This window comes from Staurois parvus, unplaced genomic scaffold (assembly GCF_062004578.1).
Source record: "Staurois parvus isolate SC_StPar_1 unplaced genomic scaffold, SC_StPar_1.0 ptg000575l, whole genome shotgun sequence".
Classification (NCBI taxonomy): Eukaryota; Metazoa; Chordata; class Amphibia; order Anura; family Ranidae; genus Staurois; species Staurois parvus.
This window is the reverse complement of record NW_028318371.1, coordinates 4527906-4546766: the sequence shown is the minus strand read 5'-3', so window position 1 is coordinate 4546766 and position 18861 is coordinate 4527906. Positions and strand designations below refer to the sequence as shown.

Here is an 18861-nt window from a genome sequence, read left to right as displayed (position 1 = left end):
TCTACCTGGATCCTGCATTCACTATATCCGCTCTCCCCAGACACGGTTTCACTAACACATGTCAAAGTTGCAAAATTGTGGTTAGGCATTAACATTTGTTTTACTCTTAGGCCCGAAAGGGCTCATTGAGCAAGCAGAAGCTAGAAGCTGATTGGCTCCCATGCACAGCTGCACCAGATTCTGAGTGCTCCAGTTTTCTTAAACCCCCCCCCCTCCCCCCCATGTGTTCCAGTGACACCTATCTAACCCTAGGTTCACACCTAAGCATTTTCTGCAGAGTTTTGAAGAAACGCACAGCAGCCCATTTAACATGATTTCCTATGGGACAGGTTCACATCTCTGCTTTTTCACCCGGTGCATTTTTTGGTAAGGATCAGGGACTGTTTTTAAACACAAAACATTGCATTTTTGGTTCTATAGACTTCAATGGGAACACTGCAGAAAAGAATATATTGTGATTTTGCTGCATTTTGCATTTTAAACCTGTCTAGCAACAAGCAAAAAACATCAAAAAAACCCACAAAATGCATCAAAAACTTGGCAAAAACACAAGTGCAAAAAAGCAAAACGCAATGCAGAAACACATCAAACACAACCTGCATAGGTGTGACCCTAGACTAAGAGGGGGATTCCTCTGACCTCGGAGAGATTTCCTTGTGTCTCTGTGAACAGGAAATGAAAATATGTAAAAAGAAAACTGAGCGAGGTTCTAACCCTTCCCTACTCTATCAAAACTAAAACAAAGGAAGGCTTTAGATACATTGTAACCAAAGCCTGAAAATAAACGCTTCAAAATACCAAACCGAACACTTCAAGGTTTCAACAAAACTTTAATGAAACATGAAAGATGAAAGTTGGACAATAAAATGTACAATAAAATGTCGGCACACAATAATCAAATCCCAGAACTTAAAATGGCACAAAAATAGAGACAAGATAAAATGTATAAAAGTGGAATCTAAAACCTTAAAATGCATGGAATATACAAAACAACACATATAAAAGGGTAAAATGACTTCTCAGTAGAATTCCACAGAGACAACCAACAGGTGGATTTTGCTTTTTTACCACCCGATGTGTTTTTTTCTCTTGGCTGCATTAGATTTCTTTTTTTAGGCTTTTTTCCCACTGTTTTCACCTGATGATCTGGTCAGCAGGGCTGGGACAAGGGGTGGGCAAGGGGGGGGGGCGACTGCCCTGGGCACTGTGATATCATGTGGGGTTCAGGGGGGGCCCTGTTGTACCTGTGTATCTTCTCTTCTCTACATCTGTTCAAAGTGCAGAATTTATACAGCTTGTCCAAAAGTTCAGAAAACAGGGGGCGGGAGCTAAAGTTACATAATCCCCAACCCAGGGGCGTATTTGCGTTTGCCTAGGGCGGCAATTTTTAGGGGGGCGGCGCGGTGCCGCCCCCCCTTCCAATGGAAGGGACACTAAGTACAGTGGGCTGCTGTGTCTTACCTGGCTCCGGTCCCAGTCCCATGATGATCCAGTCCAGGAAGCGCTGCTCCTTCATTCTCTCCGGCCGCTCCCTCACTCGCTGTACGCGCTGCTGCTCGGCTCCGCCTCCTCACCGGTGATTGGGCGCCAGAACTGTAGCTCAGGAAAGGCACACAGGCGGCCAATCACCTGCGAGGAGGTGGAGCCGAGCGACCCCGCAAACATCGAGTGAGAGAGCGCCCGGAGTGAATGAAGCAGGACAGCTGACCGCCCGGTAAGTGTGCTGTGCTGATGGTGCTGCTGGAACCAGGCATGCTGGCTGCAGGAGCACCTAGGCTGGAGCAGGGGTCAGCAAGGTAAGTGTCATTGGGAGGAATAGTGCCCCATCGTTGGTGTCACTGATACTAATGATGGGGCATTATTCTTCCCACTGACACCAATGATGGAGCACTATTCCTCCCCTCACTGACACCAACGATGGGGCACTATTCCTCCCCCCACTGACACCAACGATGGGACACTATTCCTCCCACTGACACCAATCATGGAGCACTATTCCTCCCACTGACACCAACGATGGAGCACTATTCCTCCCCTCACTGACAGCAACGATGGAGCACTATTCCTCCCCCCACTGACACCAATGATAGGGCACTATTCCTCCCACTGACACCAACGATGGAGCACTATTCCTCCCCTCACTGACAGCAATGATGGGGCACTATTCCTCCCCCTACTGACACCAACGATGGGACACTATTCCTCCCCCCACTGACACCAACGATGGGGCACTATTGCTCCCCCCCACTGACACCAACGATGGGGCACTATTGCTCCCCCCCACTGACACCAACGATGGGGCACTATTGCTCCCCCCCACTGACACCAATGATGGGGCACTATTCCTCCCCCACTGACACCAACAATGGGGCACTATTCCTCTCCCCACTGTCACCAATGATGGAACACTATTCCTTCCACCACTTACACCAATGATGGGGTAATATTCCTCCCACTGACACCAATGTTGGGACACTATCCCCCCCCCACTGACACCAATGATGGGGCACTATTCCCCCCCACTGACACCAATGACGGGGCACTATTCCTTCCACTGACACCAAAAACGGGCCACTATTCCTCCCACTGACACCAAAGACGGGATACTATTCCTCCCACTGACACCAAAGATGGGGCACTTCCTCCCACTGAAACCAATGATGGGACACTATTCCTCCCACTGACACCAGTGATGGGACACTATTCCTCCCACTGACACCAGTGATGGGACATTATTCCTCCCACTGACACCAATGATGGGGCACTATTCCTCCCACTGATACCAATGATGGGGCACTATTCCTCCCACTGACACCAATGATGAGGCACTATTCCTCCCACTGACACCAATGATGGGGCACTATTCCTCCCACTGACACCAATGATGGGGCACTATTCCTCCCACTGATACCAATGATAGGTCCATTGCACTGGCGGTGAGAAGGAGTCATGTGAGCAGCGGCGGACTGACCATTTGGAAACTCGGGCACTGCCCGAGGGCCTGGGGTCAGTAGGGGGCCCCATGAGATGCCCCTGGTACCTTTTTCATAGGCTTTTTTGAGTTTGGGCAAGGACACAGGGGCCCCATGATCCCCTATTGCCCGGGGGCCCCATGAGTTTTCAGTCCGCCCCTGCATGTGAGATTTCTGAGCAGTGCGGTCCGGTTCAGGTGCGGATTACAGGCTACTGACTTCTATGGGAACTTCTACCAGATCTACTGATGGAAGAAATATATTATCTCTACAAACGGTGTCATCCTATGAACCAGATTCACATTTCTCAGCAGATTTCACCAGATTCAGGTCAGATTTCCTGTCATATGATCATTTTACATGTCTCCTGACCCCCCCAGAGATCTTTATACGACCTTTTCCTACCCATAACCCGGCATGGAGGGGCTCAGTGAAGGTGGTGGTGAAGGTGTGGAGGTGTCTGATGGGGTCACACAGATCATAAAAGGACAGCTGCCCGGCCTCATAATCCACATAGATCCTGACTCTATCAGGGGGGGTATCGGGAGGTATGGGGATTGGTTTATTATCATGTAATAGATTACACTCACTGTTATACTTCCACAAACTCCAGGACTTGTTATTACTTCCAATCCCTGACTGCCCTCCTCTCCTCTCTATACTGGGATAACACATCCCAACTCCGCAATGTTCCCCCTCACTGACATCTACTTCCCAGTAATGTCGCCCCGAGGAAAAACTCCGACTGCTTAATACCTGGCTATAGTACTGAAATCTCTCTGGTGTTTCTGGACGATTCTGCTTTATATCTGACCAGGATGCAGTTTTCATGTCATCTGATATCTGTAGATTATTCTGAGCTGTGTTCACATCCAGTAATAAGTCTGAAGCTTCCTGTATATTGAAGCATACATTTCCCCCTTTTATCATATCAGATATCCCTGTGTGTAATGTGTGTGAGATTCCAGCCACATCCAGATCCCCTCCATCATAGAGGAGTCTATCATGTCTCTCTCTGTCCTCATCATCTCCCTCCTCAGTATCACACAAGTCCCCTGTGTCTGATTCCTGGAGGACAGTCAGGGGGTCGGTCATGTTACACAGCTCCTCAATGTCCCCCATCTTCCTGGACAGATCCTTCTTCTTTATCTCCAGTTGATGGATCATCTCAGACAATGGACATGAAAGCCGCTCTTCCTGGCTGGCGATCTCCTTCAGGACTCTCTTCTCCAGGTCCTCCAGTTGTCTCCTGAGCTCTATGAACAGGGCAGTGACTCTCTCTGTTAGGATGAAAGAAGGAGAAGAAGTGCCTCTAAGTGCAGCATAACACTTCAATGAAGATGAGAAGTAGGAACCCTCCCATGTATGAGGTACAAGTAATGCATGAAATAAAGTGGTGTAGTGTAACATGGGACAGGAGGGGGTTGTCATCGGTGTCACTGAGCTGTCATCGGTAACAATGTGTCAGCGTTCCGCTGGAGCAGTGTGGTGACTGGAGGGGGACAGCTGTGGAGCCGGCCGGCGTGCACATCCTCCTCAAAGTCGGGGGGAACGCACGCTGGAACGCAGCGATGACGTGGGCGTGATGACGTCAGTTACCCAAGGTGCACTGAGACGTTTTGGAGCATGCGCTGGCCTGGAGAGGCGGAAGTGCGCTCCTTTATCAAGCCGGGGGAAGTGGGAGTCCGATAGTTGTATATGTAGGGAACTGTTATTTTATACACTAGTTGTGGTTTGTTTACGTTCATATACAGCCACTACCATAGAGGTCCCATTACAGACAAGTCCCTAGGTGTGCTTCCTGCCCCTACAAGGAGGTCAAGAAACCCCAGGATGTTATATAGTTGTTTTCCAGGAAGTATCAGGCAGAGGGTACCAGCCTGCCATGTGCTATGTATCTGGGGAGAACTGTATGGGGATTCTGTGAGTAATGATCCAGATTAACAAGGCTGCTATCTATGTAGTTGTTACTGAAGCAGATTAGGTCTGCCTCTGTTATATTTCAACTTCTGTATAGGAACCCTAATATCTCTGTAAGAGAGAGAGTTGTGGTTCATTATTATTATTCTATTTACACGCTGCAGAATCCTTATAGTTGTCTATATATATCTATATATCAGTGTTTTCACCTGCATAAGACTGTCAGGTGAACTTTCTGGTAATTGCAGTGTATCTTTGCAGCCTCTTTGCTTAAAGAGCCTTATTGGTCTGGATCTCTCTTTAGCTAGGATTAGCATAGGGAGCGTTGGATAAGATTAGGCTAGAGGTAGGTTAGGCATCCGACGGCCACTTTGACAGATAGAGGCCCGGTTGCAGTGACAGCCCAGTTTAGGGATAGGAACTAAGAGTGAGGATAGATAGGGCATTTTATCCTTTTAGGTGATGCATCGCTGATCTTCAGACAAGCCGTGCAATCATCCGCATGTTACTTGGACGCCATCACAGCATCTAAAGTGGAAGCGTGCATCTTATTGACTCTCACCTCTCCAGGGGCCCCTGCAACCGGACTGCGCTATAACCCATGGTTGGAGGTATTCTGTATACTACATGCACATATACCCGGGTATAATTGCAACCTCCCAATTTATGGTAAATTGTAATTCCTGAATGTTATTCTTATGCATCCTGTTTTATGTGGCTGCTTTATATAAACTTTGCATTAATCTCATACAGGTGTGGTGACATGTTTTCATGTTAGAAATATAAGCTGGGTGCATTAATACTGCTATGTATAGTTACTTTAAGTTGTCTACCTGTTACATTCCTAGAAAGGGGTGAGTCTCCTCAATTGCAGGATCCCCATTCTAGGTGGAGGCACTGCCATTTGTATTATCACAACCCCCTCTTCCATATAGCGAAGGCTCAGGATTGCCTACTCATACAGGTTAGCGCCATAGCTTGTTTGGTGTGGGCCATTTCACATAACCCCCCCCCCCCTAAAACAGGGCTACATTTGGAGGCACTGCTGAGAGCGAAGTGGGTTTAATAGTCAGTCATGGAGGAGCAACACGAAGAAAAGTGGCGCCCTCAACCTACTCCTAGAAGGAGGTACCTTCCCTCTGTCCCACAAAACGTCAGTGTAAAAGAAGAACAAATGCCAGTTAACTATTCGTATCAGGAAGATGTCAATATTCGACAATCTAATGAGAATGCTGTTGGCACTTTAAATCAACTGACTGAGATGCTAGCACAAGGGTTACAGGCGGCACATTATAGAAAGCTAAAAGTGTTCTCTGGTAATGTTCCTGTACCACAAGGAGAAGAAGCTTTCGAAGTTTGGAAAGAGCACACCCTTCAATGCTTGAAAGAATGGTCCTGCTCAGAGGAAGGCAAGCGTCAGCGTGTTATGGAAAGTCTGCGATCTCCAGCGGCAGAACTAATCCGCTTGTATCGAGATACCCATGAGGGGGTAAGTGCAACAGACTATATACAAGTACTGTCTGACCATTTTGAACCATACTATGACCTTGAACAGATGGTTGCTGACTATCGTATGACCCATCAGAAAGAAGGAGAGAGTGTTTCCACTTTCATTAATCGATTGCAGTTACTGTTGTCACGTCTGGTGTATCACACTGCTATACATCCTGATGCAGTGAATTCAATGAGAACTAGTCAATTAGTACGGGGGTTGTTACCTCATCATCCTCTCCCACAGCTCCTCAAAGTGAAGTTATCTGATGATGATCTTCCTCTTCATGGACTAATGAAGTTAGTGAAGAAATTGGAAGCTGACATTCAGTTTAGCCCCCCTAAGAAAGTGAAACAACCTTTTAAAGAGGACCTCCCTTCTCGTCCTGTTCAAAATGATCAACCTGAATTCACTTGGTCCAAGTCTTCCATTAACAAGCCCGTTGCATTACACAGAGGGAGAGACTCTAGAAAGTGCTTCAGGTGTGGTCAGACAGGCCATTCAGCTAGACAATGTCATGACGATTATGAGGGAATGGTGCAAAGTGTGTCATTCCCTGTACAAAAGCACAAAGGACGACTGAAATATTCAAAGTCAGGATCAAAACAGCCTATCATAGGCTCCAAGTCCATTGTTAACGTTACTGTCAACGGACTTAAAACTTCAGCTTTGTTTGACACTGGGTCTCAAGTTACCCTTATCTATCGTTCCTTCTATCAGAAGCATTTGAGCAACACACCACTTCAATCTACTGGACAGATGAAGTTGTGGGGGTTGAACTCTAAGTCATACCCTGTTGATGGAAGCCCACGCATAATTGTTACTGTACCTGGTTTAGAGGACAAAGGTGTTCCTCCCATGGAGATCACTGCACTTGTGTGTCCCGACACTGGGGACTCCAATGCCGCTCCTGTGATATTAGGTACTAATTGTAAAGCAGTACACTGTGCTTTTCAGAAGTTTCTTGAAGGAGGTCGAACTGCTTCTTTTGATCAAATTGAACTGTCTTCTGATCTTAAAGAGCTTTGTAATGTCCTATCTGTTGGCTATCAACACGGAGTGGTGTATCACATCGGTAGGCATGCAGTGGAAATTCCTCCAGGGGGAGAGAGAATACTAAGGGTTGCTTCCAGCATTGCTCCTGAGCTACTTGGAGATGGCAGTTACGTCCTTATGGAAACACCTGAAGAGATGATCAACAAAGAGGGGTGGAAGGTGATTCCTGAAAGGAAAGACTGGAGGGCCAGAGTGGACCTATCTACAGTTGTGACTGTGAGAAACTGTTCACCTTACCCCGTTGTAATTGATCCTTACCAAAAGGTAGCCCATTGCTATCCTGTGTTTGGTGTTAACCCCTATGCTGAAGTGTGCAAAGTGCAAGTTGAAGGTACTCCTACGGTTGAATTTGATCTGACTGATCCAAACTTATCAGAGCTTTGGGTTCACAGATTGACACAGCAGTTATCAGGATTACCAGAAGTATTTTCTATGGATGAAATGGATGTAGGCTGTGCCAAAAGTGCTCAACACACTTTCAGGCTAACAGATGCCACTCCCTTCCGGGAAAGGCCCAGAAGGATAGCTCCAAAGGATGTTGATGAGCTCAGACAGACCTTACGTCAGATGAAAGATCAGGGGATCATTGCGGATAGTAAAAGTCCCTATGCTTCACCTATTGTTGTGGTAAGAAAGAAGTGTGGATCTATTCGCCTATGTGTGGACTATCGAATCCTGAATCGAAGGACAATACCTGATCAGTATACACTACCCAGGATAGAAGAGGCTTTGGAAGCTCTGAATGGAAATCAGTGGTTCACAGTTCTTGATTTGCGGTCAGGGTACTATCAGGTTCCAATGGCTCCTGAAGACCAAGAGAAAATAGCCTTCATATGTCCTTTGGGCTTCTATCAGTTTACCCGCATGCCACAAGGCATAAGGGGTGCACCAGCAACATTTCAAAGATTAATGGAACGCGTTTTGGGTGATTTAGTGCCACGAGAGTGTCTTGTGTACCTCGATGACATTATTGTATTTGGAGCTTCATTGGAGGAACATGAAGAACGTCTCATGCGAGTGTTGCATCGTCTAAAGGAGGAAGGGCTGAAGTTGTCTTCAGACAAGTGTAAGTTCTGCCGTTCATCTGTTACCTATGTAGGCCCCATTGTTTCTGCTGAAGGAGTGGCCACAGATCCTGCCAAAGTTGAAGCAGTTGTGAATTGGCCACGACCTCAGAATATCACAGAGTTACGTTCATTCCTTGGATTCTGTGGTTATTACCACAGATTTGTAGAAGGATATTCCAAAGTGGCCAAATCCCTACATGACTTGTTGAAGACTGATTCGAGCGGTCAAGAAAAACAAAAGAAATCCACCAAAAATCCTTTTGGCGATAAGTGGACTTCAGCCTGTGAGGATGCCTTCAGTCAGTTAAAGAAGAAGTTAACAGAGGCACCCGTTCTGGCCTATGCTAATGCTCGAAAGCCGTATGTTCTCCATGTAGATGCTAGCTTTGAAGGACTGGGTGGAGTGTTGCACCAGGAGTATCCAGCTGGGTTGCGACCCGTCGCCTTCATCAGCCGAAGCCTCACAGTTAGCGAGCGCAATTACCCAGTTCACAAGTTAGAATTCTTAGCTCTCAAATGGGCTGTTGTCGATAAGTTACATGATTATCTTTATGGAGCAGCTTTCGAAGTAAGAACGGATAACAATCCTTTGACATATGTCTTAACCACAGCAAAACTAGATGCCACTGGACATCGCTGGTTGGCTGCTCTATCAAATTATCAATTCACCTTGAAATACAAACCTGGTCCAAAGAACATTGGTGCAGATGCGTTATCCAGACGCCCTGGGTTAACGCCTGTCTCTGAAGACAATGAATGGGAGGAAGTCCCTGGTCCTGGTGTTGGAGCATTATGTTCTATGGCTGCAGTAGTGGACGATAACGTGGCTTTCTCAGAGATGCGGCTCATAGACTCCATAGGAAGTGGACCTGATGCTGTACCAGACATGTTTGCTTACCCAGCAGCCCTAGGCTCATTTGAGAACTGTTCTATATCTCCTCAGCGGATGATTAAGAGTCAAAAGGCTGACCCTTTGATTGGACCTTTATATAGAGCAGTTAGTGTTAATGATCCAGAGATATTGAAGAAAACCTTGCCTGCTGAATGTAGCTCATTTCTGAGAGACTGGGATAAATTCAGGATTGAAAAGGGCCTACTCTACCGTGTGACTCTGTATCATGACCACCCAGGGAGACGTCAACTGGTTCTCCCTTATTGTTTTCGAAAGATGGTTTTCAGAAGTCTACATGATCATCATGGTCATTTGGGGCCTGAGAAGACTTATGGCTTGATTCAGGACCGCTTTTATTGGCTCAGAATGAGAGAAACTGTGACTAGCCTTTGTAGAGGGTGCCTCTGTTGTCTGAGACGTAAAACCCTCCCAGTTCGAGCTGCCCCAATGGGACATTTACAGAGTTCAGGCCCCATGGATTTGGTCTGTATCGATTTTCTATGCATTGACAATGATTCAAGAGGAATTGGGAACGTGTTGGTAGTGACTGATCACTACACCCGGTATGCACAAGCTTTTCCTACCAAGGATCAAAAGGCAGTGACAGTCGCCAGAGTGCTTTGGGAGAAGTATTTCATCCACTATGGCTTACCCCACAGATTGCATTCGGATCAGGGAAGAGACTTTGAGAGCAGACTAGTTAAGGAATTACTTCAACTGCTCAACATCCATAAAAGCCGGACTACCCCTTATCACCCTGAAGGTGATGCTCTCCCTGAGAGATTTAACAGAACTTTGCTTGATATGTTAGGTACTCTACAGGTTGATGATAAACGCACTTGGAGTCGTAAAGTTGAAGCCATGGTTCATGCTTACAATAGCACAAGACATGAGACTACGGGATTCTCCCCTTATTTCTTAATGTTTGGAAGGGAGCCTAGACTGCCAACAGACCTCTTGCTAGGGGTCTCCACTGATGGTGTAGATCATCAAAGTCACTATCAGTATGTAGCTCGTCTGAAAGATACCCTTAAGTCAGCTTATCATTTGGCTGAAGAAAATGCTGCCAAGATAAATGAAGGGAAAGGAGGTTTGATCGTCGTGTGAGATACAGAGAATTGAAACCTGGTGACCAGGTATTGCTTAGAAACTTGGGCCCTTCTGGGAAGCATAAATTAGCCGACCGATGGAGGAATGAGATGTTTACAGTGGTGAGCAAATTACCTGGAATTCCTGTGTACAAAATAAAGGGACCAGAAGGTAAAGTAAAAGCTTGGCATCGAAACCATTTGCTCCCTATTCCTCAAGTCACTGATGATGATGACTCAGAAGATACTGTGGGAAGGGACTCCCCACAACCTCAGGCTAACATTACAACTGACCCTCCTGACTTTAATGAGAGTGACTGGACTGTAGTTCCTGAGATTCAGAGCCCAACAGCTTCTCCTCTTCCAAGAGAGTCACTGAACCCTAGATCGCCAGAGTTTGTGCCTGAGTCAGTGAGTACGCCTAACCAAGGATCTAGTTCTACTCCACAATCAGTGCCATATCTTCCCATGACACAAAGCCCTCATTCAGTACCTGAAAATCAGGGATTACCTCATAGGGAAGTGCGTAGAGGAGGAAGGGTTAGACAGCCACTACCATAGAGGTCCCATTACAGACAAGTCCCTAGGTGTGCTTCCTGCCCCTACAAGGAGGTCAAGAAACCCCAGGATGTTATATAGTTTGTTTTCCAGGAAGTATCAGGCAGAGGGTTCCAGCCTGCCATGTGCTATGTATCTGGGGAGAACTGTATGGGATTCTGTGAGTAATGATCCAGATTAACAAGGCTGCTATCAATGTAGTTGTTACTGAAGCAGATTAGGTCTGCCTCTGTTTTATTTCAACTTCTGTATAGGAACCCTAATATCTCTGTAAGAGAGAGATTTGTGGTTATCATTATTCTATTTGCACACTGCAGAATCCTTATAGTTGTCTATATATATATATATATATATATATATATATATAGATCAGTGTTTTCACCTGCATAAGACTGTCAGGTGAACTTTCTGGTAATTGCAGTGTATCTTTGCAGCCTCTTTGCTTAAAGGGCCTTATGGTCTGGATCTCCCTTTAGCTAGGATTAGCATAGGGAGCGTTGGATAGATTAGGCTAGAGGTAGGTTAGGCATCCGACGGCCACTTAGACAGATAGAGGCCCGGTTGCAGTGACAGCCCAGTTTAGGGATAGGGACTAAGAGTAAGGATAGATAGGGCATTTTATCCTTTTAGGTGATGCATCGCTGATCTTCAGACAAGCAGTGCAATCATCCGCATGTTACTTGGACGCCATCACAGCATCTAAAGTGGAAGCGTGCATCTTATGGACTCTCACCTCTCCAGGGGCCCCTGCAACCGGACAGCGCTATAACCCATGGTTGGAGGTATTCTGTATACTACATGCACATATACCCGGGTATAATTGCAACCTCCCAATTTATGCTAAATTGTAATTCCTGAATGTTATTCTTATGCATCCTGTTTTATGTGGCTGCTTTATATAAACTTTGCATTAATCTCATACAGGTGTGGTGACATGTTTTCATGTTAGAAATATAAGCTGGGTGCATTAACACTGCTATGTATAGTTACTTTAAGTTGTCTACCTGTTACATTCCTAGAAAGGGGTGAGTCTCCTCAATTGCAGGATCCCTATTCTAGGTGGAGGCACTGCCATTTGTATTATCACAACCCCCTCTTCCATATAGCGAAGGCTCAGGATTGCCTACTCATACAGGTTAGCGCCATAGCTTGTTTGGTGTGGGCCATTTCACATAACCCCCCCCCAAAACAGGGCTACATATATATACCGAGTTAATCCTCAGAGGGGCTGATTGGCAATTAATTAACCAATTGTTTCAGCAATAATGTGATTATACCATTGTTGTAAGGTGACACTGTGTGGTTAAAAGAGTACAGGAAGAGAATTAAAATTGTAAATGGATGAAAAAATAAGAAGTTATTAATAATGAAAATAAAATGGTATGGGAAAAAATGAAACGGGGATAAATGGAAAAATGAAAAAGGAAAAAAAATGTAGTTATCAGTATTTATAAAATGTGAATAAAAATGGAAATAGAAATGGTCAAAATTAAAAATAATAATGTAAAATCAAATTTAATTATATATATGTAAAAATAAATAAAATATATAAAATGTATATATATTAGAAAATATATATATACACAAAAAATTATAAAAAATTGTTATAAAATAAAAATTAAAATTAAAATAAAAATGCATGAAAAAAAAAAATATATATATATATACATTGGAAAATTAAAAAATAATAAACTGAAAAATTACAAAATTTAAAAAATAAATAATCAAAATATAAAAATAAAAAATAAGTAAATAAATAAAAATAAAATAATTAAAAAATTTTAAATAAAAATGTTAAATTTTAAAATTAAAAATTAATTGAAAATTAAAAATTAGAATTAAAAAAATATATATGTATAATTAGATATGTTACACCCAATGGTGTATGCTTGCTTAGATGGCTCATAAATTTAGCTAGTGGCATAGGATGTGAAGATCACCTTGCAACAGTGGTATATAAAATAATTAGGTGAGTAAAAATGCAGTATAACCATGGTAACGGTAATGATGACAATCAAACAGAATAATGACAATATTACAAATATAAAAAGAAAAAGAAAAGTACTAATAATATTAATGGTGATAATGGTCTATGCATAATCCGCCCTTAGGTGATAATATAATGAAAGTAAGTTGATACGTCTAGTATGGCTAGATAATACATTATATAATGTTTTATAATATATATCTGAGGTTGCAAGATGGTGACCAGAGCAGTGTCCTAAGCAAGGAGCTCCGTCGCTCCAGTGCCCATCCGCTGCCATCCGGGCGGCAGCAGACTTCACAGGGGCTCCGGAGACCCTACGGCCTCTGATGAGCACCCAGGGAGGGGTGCTGGGCCAATTTTGGGCCAATTCCGGAGCTCCGGGAATTGCGGCCTACCGCGACCTCGCGTAAAATCTTGGCCGGTTTGGGATGCTACCGCCGGATCGGGACGCCGCCGTTCCACCCCCGACCTCTGCTGAGTAACCCGCTCCTAGGGTGGGATGCATGCGGCCCCCTCTCCATCGGCCCCAGGGGCCACTTCAGGCAGCTCAGCATTGGAGGCAGGCTTAGCAGCAGGCTGTATTGGACACATGCCCAGCAGGAAGACAGCAAGCAGATACCTCAGCAGGCTTCCTGGCCCTCTCCACCGGCTTCAAGGGCCACTTCTGGCAGCTCAGCAGGATCAGGCAGCTGTGGCCCCCGACAGGGCCCCACATGGCATCACCATCACTCGATCGCCCCCCCCCCCGGCCTGGTACGGCCGCATCACCCGTGGACACCACTTCGAGGCCTGGCACGGCCGCATAGCCCGAGGCTCAGGCACCCCAGATCTTTACAGCGTCTCCTGAATCCGGGTAAGCCATCTCCATCCCCACCCCTGCATCTGGGCAAGCCATCTCCATCCATCCCCATCTCCACCCAGGAGGTCTTCCCTACGGATACCCACGGCCGTGTCACCAGGGTCACCCGTGGCCTGGTGCGGACGTGTAGCCCGAGGCTCTGGCACCCCGGCTCTAAACCCCCACCGACCTGAGCAGCGGCGTGCCACTGACATGCATCAAAGTTCTCCCCGAAGCCCCACTGTCCGGTCCATGCCAGGAGGGGGGCTCGGAGTGGTTCTGTCCCCCCTCAACCCACGGCTGACAAACCTGACCTATTGAGGCCTACTACGGCATACAGTGACACAGCCTGGACCTCAGTGACACAGCCTGGAATTCTACCAACAAGGCCTCATCTGAGTCAACTCACCTAACCCCATACCAGAGGCCAGGCCGGCATATGGTTCCCCTGCTCCCCTCGCATCGGCTTCTCTCCATCGGCTTCAAGGGACATAAATTCATAACCTGGAACTTCCACCTGGATCTTGAATCCTAGTAACTCTTACACCAAGCTAGCCACTAAACTCCAAGCAAATCTTCACAAAAGCACGAACGTCCTTCCTCAAGAACTAGCCACGCAGCGCTCCAGAACTGACCACTCAGATTCCACTCACGCTGAACCCAGCCCAGCTTGCCCAAAGGAGAAGAACTCTAGCTGCAGGAAGATACTACAAGAAACTCTACTGCATGCTAGACAATCTTCAATCAAACACCCCTGGAAACCATCTCTCCATATCTGATCCCCGCTCCCAGCACCTTTAAATGTCCTCTACTCCTCCTTTTCAGATTCCTTTCTAAACACTTTCCTCCTTTGACCTCGCTACCACCGAAGAGGTCCTTAAGGTCTTCTCAGAAGCCCACCTCACCACCTGCCCCCTGGACCCTGTCCCCTCACAACTCATTCGGTCACCCTCCTCTTCCATCCTATCCTCCCTCACTCGCATCTTCAATTTCTCCCTCTCTACAGGTGCATTCCCCTCCCCTCTAAAACATGCGCACATCACTCCCATACTTAAAAAGCCCTCCCTGGACCCCACCAACCTGAACAACCTTAGACCCATCTCCCTGCTGCCATTTACCTCTAAACTCCTGGAACGCTTAGTCTAAAATTGCCTGAGCTCCCACCTCACCGACAACAACCTTCTCGACCCTTTTACAGTCTGGCTTTTGACCTCTACACTCCACTGAAACTGCCCTACTAAAACTCTCTAATGACCTACTAACTGCTAAAACCAATGGCCACTATTCAATACTCCTACTACTCGACCTCTCTGCAGCTTTTGATACTGTTAACCATCCCCTCCTCCTCAAAAAACTAAACTCTCTTGGCCTCAGAGACTCCGCTCTCTCCTGGTTCTCCTCCTATCTATCTATCGCAGCGCTCCTTCAGTGTTACCAATAACGCTGCCTCCTCCTCTTCATTCCCTCTCTCTGTAGGGGTCTCTCAAGGACCCCTTCTCTTCTCCATCTACACCTCCTCCCTTGGTCACTTAATAAACTCCCATGGCTTCAATTACCATCTCTATGCTGATGACACACAAATCTATCTTTCTACCCCTCACCTCACCCCTTCAGTCTCCACTTGCATCGCTAGCCTACTAAGTGACATATCGGCATGGATGTCACTTCACTTCCTCAAACTCAACATTTCCAAAACTGAGCTCCTAGTATTCCTCCCAGCCCCCGCCACCCCCACTGACTTCACCATAAATATCGATAACACTATCATCAGTCCCTCCCCTCATGCCAGGGTACTAGGTGTAATCCTAGACTCCCATCTGTCCTTCCAGCCCCAGATCCAATCGCTGACAAAATCATGTAGATTTCACCTCCGCAACATCTCCAAGACATGCCCGTTCCTAACCCCGGAAACCACTAAGCAACTTATCCACTCCCTTGTTATATCTCGCCTCGACTATTGTAACTCCCTCCTCATTGGCCTACCTCATCGCAGGCTATCCCCCCTCCAGTCTATCATGAACGCTGCTGCCAGACTCATCCACCTCACTAACCGTTCTGTATCTGCCATCCCCCTCTGCCAATCCCTCCACTGGCTCCCAGTTGCCCAACGGATAAAATTCAAAACACTAACAATGACATATAAAGCCATCCACAACATTGCCCCAATTTACATATCCAATCTTATCTCTAAATATCACCCAAACCGTACACTCCGCTCCTCGCAAGACCTCCTACTCTCTAGCTCCCTTATCTCCTTCTCCCATGCTCGTCTCCAAGACTTCTCCAGGGTGTCAGCCATCGTCTGGAACTCCCTACCCCAATCTGTCAGACTATCACCTACTCTACTTACCTTTAGGCGATCACTGAAAACCCATCTCTTCAGGGAAACCTATCCCGCCCTCTGCTAATACTGGAATCCTCCACTCTTCCAACCACTCCATCCCCCACAGTTTTTACCTATTGTACCATTCACTCCTCCCTCCTAGATTGTAAGCTCCAAGGAGCAGGGCACTCAATTCCCTCTTGTATTGAACTGCATTGTTACTGTATTGTCTCCCACTTTAATGTAAAGCGCTTAGCAAACCGTTGGTGCTATATAAATCCTGTATAATAATAATAAAAAAATAATTATATATATATATATATATATATATATATATATATATATATAGGTACGGGGAATGGAATTATTAATTATTTATGAAGCAGCGGGGGGATGATGCATAGATATGATCACGATGTTGTGGTGGAGGGACCATATAATCTGGGACGGAGTTGGGAAAATTAAAAAATCGAAAAAAATTATTTAAAAAAAAATAGAAAAATTAGAATATAAATAAAAAATTATAAATAAAAAATTGTTAGACCTGTTAGACCAGCTGATTTTTCTTGTACTTTTCCCTTACGTTCCTGCAGACTCTGGACTCTTTTCTCCGTCTTCTCTGTCTCTGTCATCAGTTTCTGCAGAACGTTTCTCAGTTTCTGTTTCTTCTTCTCAGTAGCCTCATCCAGAGTCTCCACCTTGTGTCCCTGGTGTTCTCCAGCCACACTGCAGGACACACAGATACAGGCGGCATCTACAGCACAGTAATATTCAAGAAGTTTCCTATGGATGGCACATTTTCTGTTCTCCATGGAAGTGGTGGGATCAGTTAGGACATGTTCTGGTGACTTGCTGTGGATTCTCAGGTGATTATCACACAGAGAAGCTTCACAATGCAGACAGGATCTAACAGCGGGTACAGGAGAGTGAATGCAGTAAGTACAGAAGATTCCAGTCTTCTTCTCATCTGGCTGAGTAGACCGGAAGGCCTCCACTATGTTACGTAGTGTGATGTTCCTCTGCAATGCAGGCCGATCCTGGAACTCATCTCTGCACTGAGGACAGGAATAACCTCCAGACCCCTCCTGTGTATCCAACGATCGATCAATACAGACCCGGCAGAAGTTGTGTCCACATCTCAGGTTTACAGGATCGGTATAAATGTTCAGACAGATGGAACAGTCCAGCTCCTCTCTCAGATCAGCAGACGCCATCGCTGACAGCAGAAGAGAGAAATTAAATGAAAAAGTCTCCGACACGGAAAATCTAAAGGTCGTCTCACATTTCTCAGCACAGGGCGGGGCTGAGCTGGTGTTGTAGTTTTATCTTCAGGAAGTTTGTGGATAAAGCAAATGTTTATAAATTATAAGGTATATATTCCGACATTTGTGAACTGTTCTGTCTTTTTCCCTTCCTTTCTCTTTCCTTCCTTCCTTCCTTCCTTTCTCCCCTTCCTTTCTCTCTTTCCCTCCTTCCTTCCTTCTCTCCTACAAAAAAATGTAAAACAAATATAAAATTGTAAAAAAATTTAATATAAAACTACTGACACTACCAGGTTGCAGAAGGTCGCTCTTGCATTCTGCCACTGGGCTCCGAGGAAAGGGTCCCCGGGCTTTGGGCTGCTCAGTCCAAAATGCCCGGGCCTATTTTTTTCCCCAGTCCAGGCCTGGTTCGAAATATTGCAAACATGTAATGAAAACATTATTAGTGCCGCGTGCACAATGAGTGCAGTGTACAATACACAGGAACATCATACAAAATAGAATACAATTTTATAGAGAATTTACACTTTTTTTTTCACAATTTTTCCTCTTTTGATGAATATTTTACATCTTGATCACACCTACTATCACCTTTATCCTGGGTTCACACTGATGAGGTACTGCATTGGCTTCTGTGAGAATTCTCGTTCATGAGAAGTGCTGCGGGTGTGCATGTTAAGTTACCAACACCCCAAAATTGGTTCTCAAAATGCAGTGCGATATGCAGAATCGGATTGTATGTGTGTGAATACTCATGCGATCTGATTCTAGTGCGGACAAAAATAAAAGGGTCCTGCACCTTTTTGGTGTGGATACGATGTGATATTGAAGCATACAAAACGTATGGCTCAAACTGCCCCGCACAGAATATACATGTGATTTGCAGAGGAATGCGGTGCGGTTCCTGTGTGAATCACATGGATCAGACTGACATTTTATCTATTCTGACATTCATTTATCAGTGGTTCTTATTTAATTGTAATTGCATTTCTTTGTTATTTGTGTGTTTTGTTTTGGAAACAAATTTGACTGCCGCTGATGGTTTTTAAGATCGTTTGTAAATGGGAGGATGTGGATTCCTGAAGTCAGATGTCTTTTTGATTGTTTAGGCTTCTTTCCGATCAGTACATGTTAGTTATGATTAAGCACATGTTTTTGTGAAACACGTTAAGTGTCCTCTGTCTGTATGTTGGAGTTGTGATCCATGCTTTTATATGAAGATTCTAATCAATGGAAGTTTTATCTGGTACATTGTCGCAGTGCGATCAAGTTTTATTGCCTATTGATCGCGGATCGGACCTGCACCTGTTGATGACCAGAGGGGCGGATGATTCACATACTCACCTGGAGCCGTCTGTCTGTTTTCATTATCAATGAGCAGGACCTGATACATCCGAGGTTTTATA

The 18861-nt window shown here is 45.4% G+C and overlaps 1 protein-coding gene across 3 annotated transcripts; it reads right to left on the bottom strand.

Annotated features, from left to right (window-relative positions):
* Window positions 1–810: 810 nt before the first annotated feature.
* LOC149450363 (E3 ubiquitin-protein ligase TRIM39-like) lies at window positions 811–17431 on the bottom strand. 3 transcript variants are annotated; one of them, XM_089692057.1, is made up of 3 exons: window positions 17105–17407; window positions 16738–16999; window positions 811–4252 (listed from the first exon to the last, which is right to left on the bottom strand). In XM_089692057.1, the coding sequence occupies exons 1-3, from the start codon at window positions 17405–17407 to the stop codon at window positions 3324–3326; spliced, it is 1494 nt and encodes a 497-aa protein (XP_089548183.1). In that variant the 3' UTR covers window positions 811–3323. The 3 variants fall into 3 exon arrangements, with proteins under 3 accessions (XP_089548183.1, XP_089548185.1, XP_089548182.1); XM_089692059.1 differs by having other exon boundaries at window positions 16738–17431; XM_089692056.1 differs by having other exon boundaries at window positions 16747–17407.
* Window positions 17432–18861: the final 1430 nt, after the last annotated feature.